This window comes from Artibeus jamaicensis, unplaced genomic scaffold, assembly GCF_021234435.1.
Source record: "Artibeus jamaicensis isolate MK-2021 breed Jamaican fruit bat unplaced genomic scaffold, CSHL_Jam_final contig_465, whole genome shotgun sequence".
NCBI lineage: Eukaryota > Metazoa > Chordata > Mammalia > Chiroptera > Phyllostomidae > Artibeus > Artibeus jamaicensis.
In genome coordinates, this window is record NW_026521843.1 from 10,461,839 (window position 1) to 10,485,357 (window position 23,519).

Genomic DNA, 23,519 nt, shown 5'->3' on the forward strand with positions numbered 1-23,519 from the left:
TTATTCCTCATACAATAGAAAACACATAATCTTATCTCTAAAAGTGAATGGGAACTCTTTTTATTCGTATTTGGGTGGTATGCATTCATCTTCTGGCTGAATCACATTCTTCCTTTGATATCCCGGAGCTTAGATACTGAGATCAACATACCTATCATTACCCTATCTTATGTTAGATGACAAACAAATGGGAGAGGTGAAGGGAAATGTCCTTGATATGTACTGAAACTTATTTGTATTAAAATTAGAAAGAAGTCCTAAAACTATAACAGTCTTTGTTTCTGCAATCGGCCATGTGTTTATGGCTGGTATTTGTAACTACCTCTGTCTACTCTATGTCCTGTATTTTGTATTTCCTTTGCCTCTAAGAAGTACTTTTGCTGGTAGGGTGATTATCCCTGAAGGTTCTGGGGATATTACCAGTCCTGCCTATATTGAGCTGTTGATATATTCCATTGACTTTAATTGCAGGACCCAGAGTATTACGAGGTGCCTTGGGGGCTATTTTAGATTCCAAATGAACTCTTCCTTACCTCCAATATACTGTAGCAACTTGGTGTCCTCTGAAAGGGTCACTGTCTCAGTCACAATAGCAACTGCCTCCTCTACCTTTTCCATTTCTGCCAGGAGGAGCTCAGAGTGCTCAGTGTCTGTCTCAACTGCCAGGTTCAGTAGAGCATGTCCCCTGGTGGAAGCATCCTTCCTTAGGAACTAGGTCTTGTAGCTCAGAAAAGGCCAGAGTGGTGGGAAAGCAAAACTGTCTCTCGTGGATCACTAGCGATAAAAACGAGAGATCTCCTAGTCTCAATGAAGACCGCTCTCATCTTCAAAACCTTTGATTCCAGGACCTATAAGTTCTGGCTAAGGGAGAAACAGTGCTGTGTATCGCTTGTTAATTTAGAGCATTAGCATTTCTGGAGATTGTAGAAATGAGTGCAATCACCAAGGACCTTAAACATGCGAGGTTTGTGATTCCTACCAAATCTTTATTCCACTTGTTCCTTTGGCTTTTGCAGAAGGCAGGTGGATGCAGGAGAAGTCAATGAGTTATCATAAACTTGATCAGGTAGCAACTGCAATTGCAGCTGATATTTAGATGTGGTTTCATTGCTAGAGCAAACCAACACATTCCCTGGCACCTGGTAGGCAGCTACTGGTCTGGCAAATGCCCCTTTCACTATACTTGTTACTAGAGATCATTAGAAGTTGTTTGGCTTTCATCTGGCAGGAGCACCAATACATCTCATGGCACTACCTCAACTGCCCAGCCATATGTCATAATCTTGTTCTCACGCAGATCATTGTGGTTCGTGACACTGACAATATTACACTGTTTGAAACAGGAGGTGTAGCGATAGCCCAAAATATGGTGGGAAGAAACATGTGTGCTAAAGAGTGAGAAATCAATCCCATCTATAAGATGACTTCAGGTCATTAGTCTGCACCTTTGAGGCCATGGGCTCAATTATCCAAGGACCTGGATGGCACATGCATGCAGCCTATGTGTGTCTGTTTGCTTCAGGAGGGTGACATCTGGTTACTCTATTTAAAATGACCACCATCCCCTACTAGTTACTCAGTCCTGATCTGTTACACAGGCACAACTTTGATGTGTTGAAAATACCTTTGTATTGGAAATGAGCTAGGTTTGTGCCATAGTTTTGCTACCTATGCCTGTATACTTTCTTGGACAGGTCAGTTTCTTCATCCTGAAAATGAGTAGAACAAAAATCCAACTCACAAGGTTGATATGAGGAATATCAATGTATATAATGAACTCAGGAATTGACTACTCTACAACCCCTTCTAGGTGCTGATACTTTATACTTTTGAGTGTGTTGACTCTGCGTGCACTTTTATCCGCCAGTAGCAGCTGAGGAACTGAGGTTCTGACAGGTCCGTTAACACAGCCAGGCTCACACTGTTGGGAGGGGTGGGGCTAAAACTTGAACTCCAGCTGTGTTGTTAGCAAGTCAGTGTTCTTTCCATTTGGCACACTGCCACTTGCTGGGATGCATTATAAAGCCTCACACCAACAAGGTAGAGATCCAGGTTCATTGCCACTCCTGGGGAATTCCTGCTCACGTGTGTGACCCTCCCTTCCTCGACAGTCTAGAAATCCTCTCTCTAGCCCCCTGGGGTCTTGGCCTTTAATTCCTGTGATGAATCAACTTCTGTTTTTAAAATTGTTATTTCCCCATTTTGAAAATTACCCTTCTGTATGTTACCATTTACAAAGCACTTTTATTTATACCTTTCTATTTACACCTTTATGTTCTCTTCATTTAGTGATCAGTGGGGTAGAGCCTCAGTTTACTTGGGGGAAACTGAGGCTCAGGTGGGTAATAACAAATGAAAGCTCTTCTCCAGCTTCAGGCCTTTCCCCCACTGCCTCGGTCCTGTGTGAGGCCCTAAGGGCCTGGCGGTTCTGGGGAGTCATTTTTTTTCCTCCTATATCAGCAGGCACAGTTTCCTTCGGGAAGTACCTGGGTGTGTGTGAATCTCAGGAGATTCAGAGAGGTTCTTCCTAATGGGCCAGAGGGGCACCTACTCTCTCAGGAGAACTGTATTTTCTAATTCTGTTAGAAGCAACTGCCCTGAAAGCCATAGTCATCAGAACTGAGCCAATTTTTGGTTATCAGGTATGATCATACTGAGAATAGGAAAGTGAAAATGGTCCCGGTACTCACCACGGACTTCTTTTATTTCACATGCTATAAAACTAACCAGTCTTCTGTCAGGTCCCCTATTAAAAATAACTAACAGTATTTTTTAAAAAAACTATTGAGCTTATTGGGGTGACATTTGTTGATAAGATTATATAGGTTTCATGTGTATAATTCTTTAACACGTCATCTGTAAATTATATTGTGTGCTTGCCACCCCAAATTAAGTCTCCTGCCACCCCAAATCAAGTCTCCTTCTGTCCCCATTTATCCCTCTTTACCCTCTTCTATCTCCTTCCATCCTCATATCCTGTTAAAATAACTAATACTCTTGAGTAAAGAATAATTGTGGTTTTTAATCCATTACTGAGCCAGTAAGAAAGCTGGACTTCATCACAGGCCAAAAATTCAATGCAAGCCGCTGTGGAGGGCAGGAAAACCAATGAATGCAGCTTTTTCCCTGAGACCTTTTGTTGAGTCCTGGGGATGCTGAACTCCATTGTCAATACTGAGACAGTGGGTAAGGTCAGGAGTCCTCCCGACATGGTGAGTCTAATAAGAGATCAGTGGGTGTCCAGGGAAATAACCTCAGAGAGGTTCTAACACACTATCTAAGTTCTTACCAATTATGTTTATTTTTCTGTCTCTCCAATATTAAGCTGAACCACAAGAGATTGTTGATACTTGACCTATAAATGTAGCAGTTCCATATTATTCAATGTAATAAATTGTCATGGAGATATTTGCCCACAGCCGTAAGTTCAATTCCTAGAATAATAGTATCTGGTACATAGCAGGTTCTCAATAAGTATTTGTTGATGTAATGAATGAATGAAATCAAGTTTGGAAACCAATCATCAAAGGATAAGCAGAACAACTCCAGGTGATGGTTAGAAAACAGGAATGTAGGAAGAGTTCGTCAGGAAAGTAAAAGGAAACCTGAGTATTGGACTTGCTAAGAATGGTCAAGGACAACGGGACTAGGTAGTGATCTCTGGGGGTTGCCTCAGAAGAACCTGACCCGAGAGCTGGGTCAGCACATTGATTCCTAGGGTCTGTACTGCATATTTCCTAGCTGCTATCTGCCAGCTTGCAATTGTTGATTTGTATTCCCATCTGAATGACACAGACATTGAAAAATAAAAACTCAAATGTCTTTTCAATGTTTATGATCAAATGTGATATCCTTGAGTAATGTACAGGCTCATATTTACAAGAGAAACATGGAATCCAAATTATAAACCCTATGAGGTAGATTTTAGAAGCCTTTCTTTCAAGAGTTACCCAAGATTATGTGAGGCTTTTTTCACCCCCCCATCCCTCTCTTTCACATTTAATCAGATTTGGAGATTAGAGATGCAATTTCCTTTTGTGTCTACAGAGGTTTATCAGGATGCTGCACAACGCTGTTCCATTCGGCTCCTCCCAACCCCCAGGTTAGAGGACTAAAGTGTCTATCATATAATTATTCATCGAAAAGGAAATTATTTACTTTTCTGATTTAATGAGCAAAAATACTGTGAAGTCACATCTCCTGTGTGGATTAGGTTCACAAATTAATGAATAAGGTGAAAATTATTTATAGTTAAAACTACAGATGAAAGGCTTTTATACTATCCATAAATTAAAATACACAAGTCTTTGATAGTACAATCCTATGTGGTATTCCTCCTGTACCTGGTCAGAATCACTGAACCAATGAAAGACAGAAATAAAAAGAGAAGCATATCAGTAGATATCCAGGTGTTTAAATTCCCTGCTTTTGACAAAACTATCCAGTTCATAGGGACCTCAAAACTGTGCAAGCTTCAGACTTCATTAAGCCTCCTCCCCCTGAGGCTGGGATCTTGGCCAAAGAGCATGTATCTGTAGGCCTCCAAGGCCTTTCTTCCCTTGTTTCCGCCACTTGGCCATTTCACGGACCTAGGTCCCATGAGCTACAGAGGACATCAGTGTTTGAAAGGGTGCCTGAAACAGCACAGGTAGCAATGTCCAGAGCTGGGCAGCAAATGCAGTCAGGCCTCTGACTGTTCATAGAAAGCCCTCTTTTTGTACAGAGAAGAATAAAGAATGGCCAAGGTGCGGGCTATAAAGCAGGCAGGGAGAGCTGATTTCTTGTGATTGGTTAGGGAGGAAGGTAGTCTTCTCACTCCTGGGTGGCTCCTGGCTTATGTGGCTCTCAGAAGGTGGCAAAGTCAGATAGAAGTTCTTTCCCCGATTAGATGCTGTCTTCAAAGCCATCTTGAGGAGAGCACCATCAGTCTAGAAGTCAAAAGACCTCACTTCTCACTCATGGGTGAAAGTATTTCCACCCCCCGCCCCGTGATGTGGACTCCATTCTTTAAAATGGGGACTGGAGCCCTTGGCTGCACTGTTGGAAAGGACGTAAGTCTGGCCATTGAGCTGAGGGAACACATACTAAGCAGATGTACGGCATGTGATGAATATAAGAAAATATTAAAGGTAAAAATCAATATTGTCATTTAGCTAAACTTTCAGAAAATCTTTCCCTGGACTAGCTGTGGGCTATAATAGAGGAGTCCTAATCAATTACGGTCAGGGAAGCTTGAAAGATGTGGATTTCTGTAATAATGCTGCCTAATTCACAGGGGCCGATTTGTTCAAGCCTAGACATGCTTGTCAGTGTGTTTGAAAGGAGCATGATCAGACCACATGGGCCCCAGCCAACACAGACTCGGGGGACCGGGCTCTCGTTCCGCCCAGGGACCTCGTAGGCTACCTGTCCCCTCACTGGCAGAAGACAAGGGGAAAAAGCTTCTTTCTGGCTTTCCGGCTGCCCATTAATCAACATCACTTTCCTCATTAATATAAAGGCGTTCTCAACTGCACATTTGGAGGAGCTTCCAACATTTCATTTTCCCTTCTGGTTACGGAACAACCAACCTTCATAATGAGGAGAGCTGTGAGTGTGGGGTGTTTTTTTCAAAGCTAAATATTAATTCTTCTTTCAGCTTGTCATTTACATATCTCTCAAATTGGGTTTACTTTTTCAATTTACACGGCTGAAGCCCCACAGCCCGAAGATATATAATTAACACTATTTCCTTGGTGAGGGTCAGAGTGCCTACTTCGCAGGCTCAGGTTTTTCTTGAGACAGTGGTTAAAGGTGCATGAGGAATGGAAATTTAATCAGCATAACCAGGAGAGTCTCCTTGCTGGGCTGAGAATGAGCGGTGAATCCATGCTCTTCAGTCAGCCGTTGCCACACCTACAACATAGGTTGAGCCCTTCTCACAGAAGGGGACCGTCAGGCACACACTCAGCCTTGGGCAACAGTAGGGAAGGGCCTGACTCTCCTCTGCCCGGAGACTGTGGGGTCCAGTGGCCATTCAGGTGTCTTGTCTGTGTCAGAACAGATGATCTCTAGGCATGAACAGATAGATACTCATCTGGGTTTGTAGGTGACTTGCTCAAAAACGTGTCTTGATGTTAGGACAGATGGATGTGTCCGTCCCTCCCTCTTTTTCTCTCTTCTTTCTCTTCGTCCTCCCCTTGCCTCCTCGTCCCTCTTTCCCTTCCACATGGAGCACCTCCTAAGTTACGATGTGCCCGGCACTCCGTTACATGCTGGTGAGACCACAGAGAGGAAGATACAGTCAAGTGGGGGAGGCAAGGGGGGACGCGGGAGCCGTCTGGTAACCACATCCTTAGCAGAGATGGCAGTGTTCTGCGATGCAAGCAGCCAGGCCGGCCGATTGCATCTTTCCTCCGAAATGTTTCAGCACTGGGGTTTCTGGTGTCTCAGGTATGGTTATTTAATTGAGAGGTAGCTGTGATTCTGGGCTTAGATAGGCCAAATAAAATATTTCAGCATTCATTTTTCTCACCTGTAAAAAAAAAGAAATAGCAACAAAACCTGAGTTCAGTCAGACAACACGCTCAGAATGCCAAACCCAGCAAAGGCTTCCTGAGCCTTGGATGGCTTCACACAGGGACCAGGCAGCTATGTGGCCTTTGTCTGTAAGTGACGGTTTATGTCATAGTATGAGATAATGACATAGTATGTCATTATGTCATAGAATGATCTTCTGTATCTTTAAGGACTCAGAAGACCTCCCTGCAAAGCCAAGGTGAAAAGGCTTCTGAAGTTGAATCCTTCTTAGGACTACTGAGTAGCTGTATGTCTGTCCTGGAATGCCATCTGGAGCCTTTCGAGATTTTAAGGAGAGCAAGGCCAGCTTCTCATTGTGGATGGGTAAGGGGAATCAAAGCTGAAATACGGTATATACAAGGCGGATAGTTGTGTTTTACAATATTTTTTTAAATGACCTGAAATATGCATTTGGAATTTTTCCACTTGGCATCAGGCTTAGTGAATACCGTATGTTTTCACAATTAAAGAGCGAGTTTCTTAGTGGCAAGAGTGCTGGGTCTGAGGCCAGACAGAGCAGCATTTGGGTTCTGAAGCTGTGATTTCCCAGCTGAATACCCTTGAGTAGGTCACTTCCTTTCTCCCAAACTGAGTTTCCTCATTTCTAAAACAGAGGTAATTACATTGCTCTCTTGGATTTGGAGGCTGCTAAATTCTCTTGGCAGGCACCAAGTGTGTAATAAAGATCAACTCTTGTTACAGAATACCAACTGTATACATGCTGCACACATGTTAACTGAGACGTTATATAGCCCACAGCTACCGTGCTACATAAGACAAAGCTCCTTGGCCACTTTATCTCATAGGTGGTGTCTGCCAGGTACTTTAATTGGCATAGTGTCTACTCATAGAAGACACCCCTCAGGCTGTCTCTTCAATCCCCCTTTTTAACAGTTGCCTTGCCCCTACTCATCCTTCAAGTGGCTGTAAGAGGCACTATGCTAGTAGAGATTCTATTTTGTAGACACAGCTAATGGGTTCAAGGTTTGGATTTGAGACCCAGAGAGTTGGGTCGGGTCCTCTCTCTGTCTTGTAGCAGTAAGATTGATAGTTCAGTGTTATTAGAGAGAACCTTTCTTCCACGTGGACCCGAGAAACAGAAGAATTTGGTCTGGGGCATGAAAAGAAAATATTAGAAGAGGAAGAAATAAAAACAGAAGGGAGGAGAAAGCAACGTGCCGTGGATTTGCCGAGAGGAGTGAGAGTACAGCCGGAGAATGGACCTTGAGAGAGACGGTGTTCTGTTTATTCCTGAGGTCCCGCCATTTTCCTGGTCTTGATTCTCTGAGATGATCCAGCAGCGTCTGAGTAATTAGTCTCTACTTTTACCTAAGCTGTTGGGAGGTGGGATTTTGTCACCTGCAGCCCTACACTTCCTAAGTCACACCTTCTCCCACAAATGTTATGCCACTGAGGGTGCCAGCACAGGCACCTAGCAGATTTTACATAGATTAACCGCAGCAGATGCTATATCCACCTGGCCTTTCTGAATGGTCAGTCATCACCATTATACTCACAGCAGGGAGTTTTAAAATGACTACCTGTATGTTATTGTTCTTTTTCTGGGTTAGTTTCCTCTGACTGAAACAAAGGGAGGTGACATGCTCTCAGTTCTGAGGTGGAGAACCAGTTTGATTTTAAGCATAAGCGAGAAGCTGGGATGACTTATGGCTTCAGAAACGTGCAGGTTCTGACGCTGGATCCCAGGAAACTCACACACCAGGGGCACAAAGGGAAAGCTGAGTGGAGCAGCGCCCCTGGGGGCTTCCTTGCCCCTTCTAAGTTTTGCTGGAGCCACAGTCCCTCGATGTCAGGGCCTCATGACAGGGATGGGACCCTAGAAACAGACATGCCAGCGTCCCGTGTCTCAGGGAACCCCTCCCCCTACCATTGGCTGTACCTGCAGAGCTGCAAGACTGTGAACTGTCACCCGCTGGACAGGCAGAACAACATGGTGCTGAGAGTATGGGTTCCAGGGACATACTGCCTGGGTTTGAGTCCTGGTTATGTTGTGTGGCCCTGGCCAGTTAGCTACTTTCCTGTTCCTCAGTGTCTTCATCTTTGAGATGAGGATAATACTATCATGTACTTCCAAGGTCTATGAAGGGATCACATGGGTTCATATATAAAAAACATTGAAAACAGTGCTTGACACATCGTGATGTAAATAAATATTATCATTATTGGCACAGCTACAACTTATTACGGGTACTACTGCCACCAGCCCCAGGAGCCCATAGTGCCCACAGGAAGCAATGCTGGAACCTATTAAAATTGTACTATAACATAGGAGAAGGTCTAGCAGAGCCAATTCCAAAGGAAAGACAGTCGCATTGAGGATTATGGGAACTGAGCAGAGGTATCAGGAAGACACTCATCATAAGGTCTCTTGATTGGAGTGAGGCTGGGGTTTGGTGTCCTCACCTGATACTTGACAAAGCACATGGATCCAAGTATTGACATCTCTAACGTCCATTCATCCAGTGTAGCCTCATCTACTTCTCTGTGACACACTCACTTCTCTCTGCAGCAGGTCACAACGATCTTATTAAGCAGCTCTGTCGGGTACCAAGTCACACAAGCTCACAAACTAAAAGTTGACCTTTGCACTTCCCTCTCCCTTGTATCGTTTATGTAGCCCTTATTGATTAAGCCTTATTAATTTCTTTCTGCCCCATCTGAAATGTGAAGTAACTATATTCACTGGAAGTAATGTGGTCTCCAAAGACCGTGCATGGCCGAAAACTTGGGTCAGCTAAGACCAAACCCACAGGCGGCAGAAACTTGTGTTTACCAGGCAAAGCGTCACCACCTGGTGATTGGGAGCATGAGAAAACTTCAGTATATTTGGCCTGATAGTTGTAAAAAGAACGATGTGTTAATGCATTTTACATTCAGGGATTTTACATGATTTTGAATTGTATAAAACAAAACTTTAAACATAATTTTATATCACACTTTCAAACCTTTGTATTTTGGGTTTAGCCATCTCTCGAATCTGTCTCTCTACATCACCCCTGTCTCTCCTTTTTCAGTCCAGGCGCTCACAATCTCTTTCTGGATTGTCAAGTTTCCATGTTATGTTGTGATTAAAGTGTTTGTTTTTGTGTCTATATCCCTGTCAGTCTGTAAATTTAAGCGTGCAGACCAATTTTGTCTACATTTTTGTTCCATCTTTCTTTTCCTTTGGACCCCCTCCTTGTACATGCACACACACACACACACACACACACACACACACACATACATACACTCAGGGTGTCTGAAAATATTACCTCATTCAATCTTCCCAACCACTCTAGGAAGCAGGTGGATATTATCTTCATTTTTCAAATTACTATATTGAGGCTCAGAGAGGTTAATAGAATTGTGTAAGGTCACAAAATTCATAAGTGATAGAGTCAGCATTTCAACCCAAGTCTCTCTAACTCCAAAATTTAAATTCTTCCTTCTACCATGCTAGAACTCTGGTCCCAATATTTCCCTCACCCATTTTAAGCTTCTTAAGGGCAGGGACTATGCCCATTTCTGTTTTACTTTGGAAGCATTTGGTGTAGTCATGTTCAGCTACATCCAGGCAGGCATTCAGGAAAATTGATAGCAAGTGTGTTGGTTATTCCCAAGGCAGAGCATAAGCCTGGGAGGACCGGGGAGGGGTCAGAAGTGGAGCAACTGGTGTAGTGATGGTGGTGTTTTTGAGCAATGTCATGGCCAGGGCCCAGAGTTCTACTGTATCTAATCCTCATCCTGTTTCCTAAAATGATAGGAGTCTGACGCAAAGTCTCTGAGACACGAGGGTGACTCGGATGTTCACTCAACTACCTGCTTAGTGGTTGGCCTCAGTAACTAACTTGAGATTATTGATCAAAGGCAAGAGTAGGAAATCAAACCCTGGGCACCCAGGCCAGGATGAGGGGAGCCTTCCTCTTTTCTGCCGCCTCGCCCACCATGCCCAGAAATGCTGGCACACTTCACCTCTCAAAGTCACAGTGCTCTCCCATCTGAAGGCTTAGGTACCCATTGCAACCTCTGTCTGCAACAGTCTTCTTATTTTCTGTGCCTACCCAATTCTTATTCGTCCTCTAGGTCTTGGTCCAATGGCCCCTTCTTAGGGAGGTTCTTTTTATATTCTAGAGCAGGTAAAGGGTTTCTGTCCAGAGCTTGCTGAAAGAACCATATGTATTTAACATCAGACATGAGTTACATAATTCTTCCGTAAGTGCTGGATGCCTGTTTTGCATATCAGACAATAAGCTCTTTGAGGGCAGGGACTTCGTCCCTTTCATTCATCATTCCCATCTGACACACAGCACAGAACTTTGTATGTGGCACAGTGCTTAATAGACATTGATCAATGGGTAGATGAATCAATGGAGAATAAGATAATAATCTCCCTGCTTCTCCCCATAAAAGGAAATGAAGAGGGAGGAATAAAGAAATGACTTTCAGTTTCACCGGGAGAACATGATGTTTGAATAGGAAAGGGAAGATTTAATTTTCTGGACTGTTGTCTTCAGAGTGTTTGTCATTTAAATTTTCACTTTATTTGACAGTATTACTTATGTTACTGGAAGATGAAATGGAATGAATACATTTCAGAGCAACCCAAGGTGACCCGCAGGCTTCGGCAGCCTGTGCTTTCTGGAGGGCGAGCCGTCTTCAGGGGTTGGGAGGAGCAGGTCTGCCTCGGAACTGGCGCTTTCTCCTTCACTGTGAACTTTAAAACTCAGATGCAAATCTGGCAGCAACACTCATCTTCAGTTCTGGAATGGGATGCATTTTAAGTCCTACATGGCGAAAACAATGAGAGCCTCGGTTCAATTAAAGTTTCCCTCCTCGCATCTGACCTGTGCACAAGTTTGTAGGGCTTGTTCATTTGGCATCTTTTAAAATGAAAAGGAAGATTCATGCTCCCAATAAACATATCACTGGGCACTGTGTGCAAGGAGCCAGGCTGGTGTGGAGAATGTCAGAGCGCCCAGAGGAGCTTTTAGATTTTCATTAGGGAGTCTGGAATGGCATAGGCTTTACATTTAAGTAGGCTGAGCATATTATTTATCTTCCTAACGCAGGATGCTTGTGAGAGTAAATTGGGGTGCTATTAATTATTAATTTGGACTAACCTGCATAAACAAGTACCCTCTGGGCTAAATCTGGACACATGTTCATCCTATATTTAATAAGACTTTCAAGAACAATGACACAGATGTCTTGTGCGTCATGTGACTAATTGCCAAGTGAATTTAGCACGAAGGTATATCTATTCCAAGCTGAATTCAGAAGGATGGACCAGACAGGTAGGTGGGCTAGGAGAGCATGTTCACCCATGTGAGTGAAAGTGCAGAGGTGTTTTCCAGGAGTTAACTGATGGATTATTTAGCCTGAAGTGCAAGTGAACAGTATTTTAAGGAAGGAGACATCAGTGGTCAACACTCCCACATTCTGGCTCTGCTTGCTGCAGAGTTCCTCAGCCCCGTGGCAACCACGAGCTGTGTTGTATAAGCCTGGGAGTGCCTGAGACTGTACCCACAGTGATGCCTCTCTTTCTCCTTCCCTGCCTCCTCCTTTTGGCTTCCTTTTCACCCTTCTTTCCCTTTCTCCCCCTCCCTCCTCTTCCTACTGTTCTCTTGTGGGCTTTGCTGCTGTACTTTCCTGCATACTTCCCATCCTTGTTTCTCCCTGGTCATGGGAACTGCGCCCAGGACAACACCAACCAGGATGTGATGGACTGTCAGCAGCGGGGTGGGGAGGTGTCACTCTAAAAGTGGAAGCTCAGGAGGACTGGGATGAGTGGTCGCTGCCTTTCTAGGGAACACTCACTGCCTCGGGCTCCCGAAATTCCCTCAATACCAGTCTTCTCTCCTTTAGGAGGAGAACTGATGGCTGAAGACTCACTTGGGGCACTTCCAACAATGAACATTCTTTGTCTCTTCCTACTCCCTGAGCCAAGGCTTTGTATCTGTTCCAGAAGGGAGCATGCTATCATTTTTCAAGAGAATTTCTGTTAAGACCTCCAGGTTGCCAAGAGCTGTTGCTCTGGTCCTGACTGGACAGCTTGCCCGTGTACAGGAACTGCAAACTGTCTTAGTCCGGGTGGCTCTGAAGGACCTGGGCTCCCAGGTGGATGTGACCGCTGGTGAACTTGCTCCAGGCCACCAGATGGCCCAGGTCACACAGGCAGGACAGGATATTTGAGCACATCAGTAGCAGATTTTTATTTTTATCCTGATGAAAAATGTACAATTTTAAAGTGCAATGTAATATTTCATAATTTATAAGAAGTTTGTGGGATTTTGGTAGTTATCATATATGCAGACTTTTTTCTTTTGGGAAGTTATCCTGCACTGGCTCCCGAACCCACTTCCCTGCCTTTTGGTTTGTTGGTGTTGGTGTCCTGAGAGAAGAAGACCTGTAGACAGTGTGCCTGCCACTGCAAGCAGAGGGGAGGCACAGAGAACCAGGAGAAGGGCAGTTTCGTAGTAGAAAGAGGGGAAGAACTTATCTTTAAACCAGAACTAGGGGCAGCTACATATTCCTCCTTGGGAGTAAAGTAGGAAGCTAGAGGTCTTCAGGACAATTCTGTCCATGAGGATATTGGGAGGAATTGTGGGTCCCCATGATGTAAATAGGATTTTTATTCTACCATGAGACAAAAGGAAATCCTGCCATTTGTGATGACATAGATGGACTTTGTGGGCATTTTGCCAAATGAAATGAGTGAGACAGAGAAATATAAATACAATGTCACTTATACCATATGGAATGATGGTTACCAAGAGCTAGCAGTGGTGGTTGGGGAATGGAGAAATATTGGTCAAATGGTACCAATTGGCATTTACAAGACAAATCATTTCTGGGCATCTAATGTACACCATGGTGATTGTAGTTAATAATGCTTTATTATACACTTGAAAGTTGCTAAGAGAGTAGGTTTTAAACATTCTCATCACAAAAAAGAAATGGTAATTATGTGACATGATGGAGGTGAGCTAATGCTGTGGTGATAATAACTTTGCAGTATATACATATATCTAATCAAACCAATTTTATTTGAATTCCTAATGATAAGACACATCCATTGCTGTCTTGTTCATGAGAATCCCTGAGAAAGTTCAGGGTAAACTGGTCATGGCTCTAGACATGGGTCCAAACCTCATGTCTCTCTCTCACAACTTCCTTTTTCCTTACTTCCCTAGAGGCAACTGCTTTCTTCTTTGAGTGAGGGACCTTCTTCTGGGAAGAAGGCATAGTTAGAGACGTGGTTTGCTTTCATGATTCACTGTCTTACAGAGTCTGGCTGTTTGATCATGGCCCCATTTCCTGGCCCTTATTCTTTCTATCTTAAATCAACTTTACCCTCACATTGCTCAAGAGAACAAAATAGTTACAAAGTATGTGCTGAGTAACTGATTAATAAGTTAAAGCAAATTCTCATTTAATGACTATTTTCAAGGATTTGTGTTAACTACTGTAGAGGGAAATGGTAGTTTTCAAACTATATTATGCCACTACGTATAGAAACACCTGAACAGCTTCTAATAAAATATAATCTATAGATTGCTTTGAAGGGGCACAGAACTCAAAGCAATCTGTAGATTCAGTTCAGTCTTTATCGGAGTACCAGTGACATTTATGCATTATTAGAAATATATATCTTAACATTCTTATGGAATTCTAAGGGATCCAGAATACTAAAACCAATCTTGAAAAAGAAGAATGAAGTTAGAGGTTTATATGCCCTGGTTTCCAAACATGTTACAAAGGGACAGTGTTAAAAACAGTATGGCACTGGCCTAATGATAGACATAATGATAGTCTATTTCATGTAGACTAATGACATAGGACAGAAACTCCAGAAATAAATCCTAGTTTATATGGTAAAATAATCTTCAACAAGGGTTCCAAGCCCACTCAATGGGAAGAAGATAGCCTTTTCAACAAATAGTGTTGGAAAAACTGGATATCAACCTGCAAAAGTATGAAGTTAGGCCCTTTGCCTACATTATATACAGAAACTAACTCAAATGGATGAAAGACTTAAATATAAGACTTAAAACTCTAAAAGTCTGGGAGGACAACAGGGGGAAGCCTTCATGACATTGGGTTTCAAAATAATTTTTTAGATGTGAAACCAAAAGAATAGACAGCAAAAGCAAGATTAGACACATAGGGCTATATATAACACTTGAAAACTTCCGTGCGTGAAAGGACACAATACACAGCATGAAAAAAAAACCCATGGAATGAGAAAAATATTCACAAATTGTACCTATACAAATATATCATAAGGGGCTAATATCCAAAATGTGTTAAAGAAATTTTGTAACTCATCAATAATAGCTACAGCAACAGCAAAACCCCAAAATAACATGATTGACATTTCTCCAGAGATGATTACAATGACCAACAAGCATATCATCACTAATTTGTGAAATGGAAAACAAAACCAAAATAAGATCTTGGTACACATTTATTAAGATGGATACTATTGAAAGAAAGGAAGGGAGGAAGAAAGGAAGGAAGGAAGGAAGGAAAAGAAAATGTTAGGTGTTGGTGAGCGTGTGGAGAAACTGGAATCCTCATGCACCATTGATGGAGCATTTAAATGGTACGTCCACTATGAGAGTCAGTATGGTAGTTCCTCAAAAAGTTAAGCAGACTAATTATGTGATCTAGCAATCCCACTTCTGGATACATATCAAAGAATTGTAACTGGATCTCCAAGGTATATTTGAACACTCACATTCATAGCAGCATTATTCACAATAGCCAAGAGGTGGAAGGACACTGAATGCCATGGCAGATGAATAGACAAAGAAAACATAATACATTCAATGGAATATTATTTAGCCTTAAAAATGAAGGAACTCCTGTTGCATGCTACCACATGCATTAATCTTGAAGACAGTTTGCTTAGGGAGATAAATCAGTCCCAGAAAGACAAATACTGTATAATTCCATTTTTATGAGGTGTTTACAGTAGACAAATTCCTAGAGATAGAAACTAGAATGGTGGTTTCCAGGGCTGAAGGGGGAAGGGAATGGGGAGTTGCTGTTTAATGAGTATAGAGTTTAATTTTGAGAAGATACAGAAGTTCTGGAGGCTGGTTGCACAACAGTGCAAATATCCTTAATACCCTTGAACTGTAGTTATACTTGAACATGTTTATGATGATACAAAATCTGTACTCTACCCAGACTCCAACTTCAGACCTGGTACCAGAGTCTCTAGGGTAGTAGGAACCCAGTGTTGGTGCTTCTCTGGCAGGGCTGAGAACCGCTGGAGTGTGGGGATGGGTCAGGTCTGGTGCTGCCTCCCGGGAGGTCAGGCTCTGGAGGGATGTTCAGTGTGGACACAGAGCACTGTGAACTCAGTCCAATGTGCTGGAGGTCTCAGAGAGTTTCATGCAAATCCAAGAGGCAAAGACGTTCCTTGCAGAGTCTGGTGAGATTCATGCCTTTGAAGGATCAATAGAGGTTGACAGGCTGCCTGGGAGTGGAGAGGGTCTGCAGCTGCTGGCACAGATGCATAAAGGCAGGTAAATTCCAGGCATGAGTAGGAAGTGGAGGGGTATCTGGTTTCACTGGAGTAGGTAAGCGTGTGTGTGTGTGCGTGTGTGTGTGTGTGTGTGTGTGTGTGTGTGTGTAGGGGGCAGTGGGGAGGAATTACAATTTCAAAGACAAGCTGATGCCAGCTTGTGGAGGGCCTTGGATGTCATGCGAAGAAGATTAGACATTATTCAGTAGACAATGGAGAGTCATTGCTTTCTTAGCCGGGGAATGAGAAGAGATAAACATCTGGATGATTTACAGTTCAGAATGGTAAGAGCTATGTTTGAAGAAGATACATTTTACTCTTCCTTACATGACATACCAATGGATGCTTTTGAACAGCCTGTGCACGTTTCACGTGGGTTTTCAACACGTGTAACTTCATTACCCCTGCCTTATCCGGAGCCTTCTGCTCCCTCCAGCACGATGCTCCCTGGGCGCCAGTTTGCCCAGTTGAGCCATACTGCATCCTTGTTCCCACCCCGCAGGCCCCATCACTATGCTGCTCCCACACAGTCATTTGCCTCCGAACGACTCTCTCAAGACAGCAGCCGTTCATATCTGAAAGATTAGTGCTGACAATGCCCCACAGCAAAACCACGTTGTGAGCGTGATCCCCGCAGGGGGCTGGTGGGAGCCTCTGGTCAACTTTGAGCAGGGCCGCCCAGCCCCTGGGAACCGCACGCAGCCACTCATGAGCTTGCTTCCTTCAGGAGCTCCTGCCTTCTCCCCCTTGGAGAACCTGGACAACTGTATCTTGTAGAATTATTTTCAAGTTGGCTTCTGACATTTCAGAACAACTAACCCGCTTTGTTTGAGAAATGCATTTAAGTAAATTAATGAAACCACCACTCCGATGGGATCCTTTCAGGCTGCTTACAGAGAAATTTTGAAAGGGCAATATTATCAGTGACAAACTGCAGCATCTGAGCAATTCGATATCCAGGAAGCCGAGGAGGGAGGCAGAACATAATGACAGAGTTCCACCTATAGCAAAAGCACGAAAGGTCGCCTACCAGAAGGACGACTGAAATAGAATTTGTTTTCAAATTATAAGATTAAAGAACGTTCCTTGGAGAAAGCATTATTATACAGTGTCAAAAGTAAGAGCAAGAGCACAAGCGTTGGACGATGCAGCCGCAGCTGCGATAAATTCCGCTTTCGCCGGGGTTGGCACAGCCTGCGGTCTCCCCGCCTCGGCAGGTTGGGTGGGTTGGGGAAATTAGCCAGGGCTCCTCTCTCCACGCGGATCTTCCCCCCACTGAGCGTTCTTTTCCCCTCTGGTCTTATTGAAAACACACTTGCCTGCCACAGAAACCATGCAGAGAAGTGAAGGGTTTCTATGTTAATGGTGCCCGTTGGAGAGGACAGCATTAAAAATTCTTTAAAACGAGAGGGGCAATTTTGGGTTTCCAAGTCATTAGGCAGGTTTATGACTTGTCCGTTTGCAAAGGAGCTGACGGGTCTCTCCACACAACCATTTCACTTAAAATGGGTTCCTCCGACATGAGGCTTTGGCTCAGTTCTTCCCATCCTCCTGTGGTGTAGGCTGAGGCGCTCTCAGAGGACCTGGGGAGAGATGGCCCTGTCTCCTCCGTGCACCCCTTCTACTTAAAATGCTACCGCACACTGATACGGGTGCACGAGACTCTGCGTGATGACTTAAATCAACACGAACCTGCTCTCCAGCGGCTGTCACTTCCAGCACGGGTGTCGTGCATATTTTCTTCACAAATATTAGCCAAGATTGAACCACTACTGAAGGAAACTGGCAGGTGCTTGCTGCATTTTAAGCATATTTCAATATACTCTTTGAACAAAAACTTTCTCTTCACGGAAGCTTCTCTATAGTGGATACGATTGGTTCAAACTTCAACAACCCAGAGAGCCAGGAGCCAGGAAGACAATGCAATCTAACTATTTGCAATGCAGTAAACAATAACGGGGTATTCGGAGCACAGAAAAGTGGACAGCTTCTAAATATGTTGTCAAAGTGGTCATCCAGGTTTTTCTCATTCAAAATGTTCAGTCTGGGCGGAAATGCCTGCTCAGTGGCCATGGGGTGTCCTTCGTGCCTTTTTGCTATCCTGTGCCGGACAGTCTCCTTGCTCTCCTGTACGCACTTCTCAGACGGAGGCTGGACTTTTGAAGCTTGCCCATGCCATCTCCTGCATCAGGGCCTGTGAGGTGGGTGAGAGCCTGTGGCTCGCTGGTGCAGAGTGAAGATCAGAGTCGAGTTTTCTGGAGGCTGGAGCTGGCTGGCATGGTCCTGACTCAAGAACGGCTGGTCCTCTTGCTTTTCCTTCCGCTGCCTCGGCTGCAGAAAACAGCTGTGCCCACAGTGCAGCAGAACTTCTGGGGGGTCCCCGCTGTGGGAACTGATGCTCTGAAGTCGGTTTTCCTCCCCAGCCACGGGGGCCAGAGCTACTGTGATCGTGGAACAGGATGGGGAGCCCAGAAACCAACCGGAGCTTCTGTAGGAATGTGGTGGCTGACAGAGGAGCCCTTCTAATTCTGGGGGGGGGGGGGAGTGTGGTTTGGGATCAGAAACATGGGCTTTTCCCATAGAAATCAAAGTAAGCTGCACTTCTGTCTCTTAGAAACAAAATAAAGTTCAGGTAGACTACAGACTAAATGTGTAAAATATGACTTTAAAGCTCTCAGAAGAAATTTATATGAACATGTCAATGACCTTGGAGGAAGGAAAATATTTCTTAAGCAAAACCCCACATACACAGGTTATAGAGAAAAACAGTGCTATATTCGACTCAAAATTTATAACTTTTGCAGGACTGAAGGTGCCGTGAACAGCCCAGTGTGAAAGGACAGTTGGGAGAAGGTGTTTGCAAGTGCATGGCAGCAGCAATCCAGAACGTAGGAAAACACCATACAAGTCATCAAGTAGAGGACGGACGCCCTAACAAGTGTGGAGAAAAGATGAAAATGGGCAATGCATAAAAGAGGGGAAACCTAAATTGGGAGAGATAGGCAACCTGTTGGGTATCAGCGTCTTTGACTGAGAGGATGGCTGTCAGGCTTCTAAATATCTTCTTCTTTTTATTGTCAATACATGTTTTGAAGAGATGTATTTGGGAGCTATCATGGGCCTCATCACACTTTTACACACTAGTTGTAGTACCCGTGGATGTTTCTTGCTGGAGTTAATTAATGTTGTGATGGTGGCTGGCTGGTGATTTTCAAACGCCATCATTTTTCGCATATTTATCAGTTGGCATTCCACCATAATGGAAAACTTCCTCTTCTCTCTCTTTATGTAATTATATCAGGATAGCCTCATGAAACTCTGTTTTTATTGGGTTATAACCTGTTACTATCTTTACTTATTTTGATAGTTAAAATGTTCCAGCTGGGGACAGAAGGAGCTGCTTTGAACTGGCTCCGTGTCCTTTTTCTGTGTTCTCATGTTCATTGAGCATCTCCTTATTTTCTGGCACAAAAAGATGCTCCTGTCTCACCTTACACTTTCCCTGCTCTGTCCTCAGACTCAGCTGTTTCTCTGAGGCGTCCTGGTTTCCTTTGGTGGAGGATGCGTGCAGACACTCACATCTCAAGTGTCTTCACTAGGTGTCTTCACTGTCACTGGGTGTCACTTCTGCCAGTCCTCAGTGGGCAGAAGCAGGGAATGTATATGCATGTATATAAACACGTATACACTAATTTCTGCAGCTATCTATAGGATTCAATATAGCCAAATAGTTAAAACCATGAATTTGTACCTTAAACTCCATTTAAAATTTGACACTTCTGGGTTGATTATAGTTTTTTTGCTTGCATAGTCATAATTTCTTTCCCCAACTGTGAGAAACCTGGTCCTGCCACGATCCTCCATACACTGACTCGTTGGAAAAATTCCCCAGCTTGGAACGGACATCCTGTCCCTGGCACCATTCTCCCGCCCCCAGCCACCACTGCAGAAGCTCCTCCTGCCTCTCTCGGGCTTCAGCGCCCCACGCCAGACTGAGCCCTTGCCGTGCCCCGAGTCGATGTTCTTCTCACTGTGTTCCTATGTTCCACCCTGTGCTGCCGCCGCTGCCCCTTGCCCTTGCCCAACACAGTCCTCACCCAGCCAGGCTCTGGTGGCCCTCGCCAAGCTGCATGGATTCTGTCCTCACCCTGTTTGGGCTCTATGGATGCCAGGCTACCATAACTGTCCCTGCACTGCTCACGGTGCTCGGCTCTGACACCACACACTGGGCTGCCACCATGTCCCCTGCTTGGGTGTCCTCCTTGCCCTGCTTTGACTCCAACACCAGGCCACCTCCACCCTCCATCACCTTCCCTGTGCAATACCTCTTCCCTCACTAGGTCTCTGCTGTTTCATGCCGGGTCATCCTCCTGCCCCGCCTGCCTGAAGGTCCACGTGGCTTGCCCCGACTTAGATTCTCTAATTCATATTTTCATTGTATTTTTCCCATTACCATTTAGTCCCCTTATACCCACCTCCCCCATCCCCTGCAATTATATGACCCTGTTGTCCATGTTTATGGAGCCTTTTTCCTTTCTGCTCAATCCGGTGGAGGGGGGTGGAGCCCCTACCTGCCAGCTGTCACCCTGCTCTCTAATGATTCTTACGAGCAAGCCTAGAAATGAACTCACACTGGCATGTTGGGGTCTACTTGGTGGCTCAGCCCCCCTTACTGCCATGACCTTCTGCATCATGCCTAAGATCTTCTTTGCTGTCTTTTGCCCACACTCTTTTAGGAAAGGACCCTCACACAGGCCCCTTACTGGAAAGGCCCTTTAGATCTGAAGCTTTATTCCTTCTCATTTCTACCCCTTATTCCCTGGTATGCTCACTTAAGACAAAGAACAAATTTGAGTACATTAAGAGTATCACCATATTTCTCTCTCAATCTTCTCCTTTATAGTCTCTAATTCTAGATCCATCAACATTTCTTCTATATCACAGTTTTTATATTTAATACCTTGATTACTCTTGTTGGGAATATTCTGTGTTACTAATATCCTTTAAATTTAGCTACTAGTAAACTCACCTCCTTTGACTTGAAATATTATACCTGTATTAAGTCAGCCCATGACCCATCAAATTTTCTAGCTCGTACACCAAAAGAACAGTTCACACTGAGCTGGCCTTTTTCTGACACTCTTAGGTCTGTCCTTCTTAAACCTCTCCATTTATTTAAAAAAACAGAGGAAAGAAGAGAAATTCTCTTAGAATTCAAAGTAATTTGATTCAAATGTGTAAACAAATTGCAGGAAAAATATTTGAAATGACTGGCTTATTTTTTAAGATATTCCAAAGCTCTTCATTTACTTACCAAAAAAATAGCATATGCTTATAATGACATTTCTTCACAATTTATTGTGGAATCCTTAAAACAATCAAGCTTTTCAGAGTTCTTTGTTATCACCTACTTTCTGCACATCTACATGCAAAGGACAATCTCCATATTAACTTATGTCAGATCCACAATTTATCAATAAATAATTTAGTTCAAATATATTCCTAGACATAACCCCAGCATATAAAACATGTAGAATGTCCCTTGTTGTACCTTGTAATTCCACCTTAGCTATTTTCCCATCTCCTGAAGTATTTCCTGTGGCTGTCACAGAATATGGGAGATGCACTAGACGGATTATCAAGGAGCTTCAAAAACTATTGAACAGTCATTTTGCCACAAATAGCTGGTCTGAAAGTGCAGCTTCCATTACTAGCCTAATAGGTCCCCTGCCGGAGTGCTAGAGAATGTATTTATTAAACTCAGAGCCCAGCTACTGTCAGGATGAATTGGTTGTTCCTTAATAGGAAGGTGATGATTGAAATAAGTCACTTGGAGTTGTTATACAGACAGGGCATTTATCCATCCATCCATCCATCTATCCATCCACCCATCAAAATTGTTATCAAGAGGAAGATCCCTAACTGGTCGTTGAACAAATGTCTGAATTTCAGAAAGGAGCACCATTAGCCAAGACCCTTAGTTTATTCTCAAGTGTCCCATGGATGGGGGATGCCATCAGATGGCTTGTACCCTCTTGTCAGAGGACCAGATCATGCTCTTGGAGGGTTGTGCTTTGAGCCACTGGATAGTCCCCAGTTTCCCTGGCACCGCCATCCCCTTTGGGCTTCTATATTCGGGCAGGCTCTCTGGCTCAAAGGTCAAGTCTGCTTGCATCTCTTTCTTTTCAGTTGTAGAAGAACAGTTGTCTACACTGTGATTATAAACATTTTGGTGGATATTCATGTCAAGTTTCCGTAACAGGGAGTTGATAAAGAAGGGGGAATAGCATTTTTAAAAAAGATTTTATTTATTTATCTTCAGAGGGGAAGAGAAGGAGAGAGGGAGAGAAAGATCAATGTACGATTGCCTCTCGTGCGTTGCCTCCCTCCTGGGAACTGGCCTACAACCCAGGCGTGTGCCCTGACTGGGAATCGGACCGCTATCCTTTGGTTCCTAGGCCTGAGCTCAATTCACTGAGCTACACCAGCCAGGGCGGGGACTAGCAATTTTTAAGTAACTGCTCTGCATCAGACAGGGTGTTAGGTGCTTCTTACTTTATTCCGTGCTTCTCTCGTGGTCTATGCTTTCCCATCTCCCAGCCCTAGCTTCAGTCATCCGTGACCCCTTGATCTAATTAGGTCTCCCTCCTGCTATTTTCTAAATTTTAATCTGGTGTTTTCCATTGTCCTTTTATAATGATCTGCTCATAATCTCTTATTCCAATAGGACATGCTATTTGAATGCAATGGTTATGGCTGTTGGATAATTTACTTATCTTGTGAATTTATTCCACCATGAAAAATAGTATAGCATTAGGACCCCCCTGATAGGGTTATTAGGGGTCTGAAATGAGTTAATAATGTAAAATTCTTGCAACTGTGCCTGACAATAAATGCTTAGTCCTACTTCACTTCTGCGATTTCTACAACTGCAATAACAGTGACTATTATTACTGCTGCAACTATTACTAATATTTACTTGTTGGATTATGTCCCCACTTAGAATGGATGCTTGCTAAACATTTTTTTGAGTGAACAAATGCCTAATATTCAGAGCCATGGTGTGAAGTCCCATTATTAGGAAAATGAGGTTCAGAGAGGACGATATCATACCTAGGGTTGCCCAGTTATACAAGCAGGAGGGACCCAGCTCCATGTCCTGCCCTGTGCTGTATGATGTCTTTTACCTCAAAACCTCACAGTTTGAGGCAGCAGGGTTTCATTATCCCATTCCATCAACCATAAAAATTCCACAGAATTAAAACCTGTAAAAGGAAAAAAAAAGTCTTTAAGGATTCCAGTCAAGAGGATGGTTTCCTGGCTTTGTTTATAGGGTAACTTGTGTATGTGTTTCTGACCCCCCACATCCCCACCCCTGCTCAGGGTGCCCTGAAGTCACCCTGTTTTCTGGGAGGGCCCAGGG

At 43.8% G+C, this 23,519-nt stretch overlaps 1 protein-coding gene across 7 annotated transcripts in view; it reads left to right on the top strand.

Moving 5' to 3' along the window:
- Window positions 1-23,519, top strand: part of TDRD15 (tudor domain containing 15) — a 395,033-nt gene that overhangs the window by 217,558 nt on the left and 153,956 nt on the right. The window contains exon 6 of one of the 7 annotated variants that reach the window (XM_053666890.1): window positions 6,729-6,882. The exons of the other annotated variants lie outside the window; for them this stretch is intronic. Coding sequence (XP_053522865.1) covers window positions 6,729-6,882 — 154 coding nt within the window. The remainder of the gene's footprint in view (window positions 1-6,728; window positions 6,883-23,519) is intronic. 7 annotated transcript variants of the gene reach the window in all.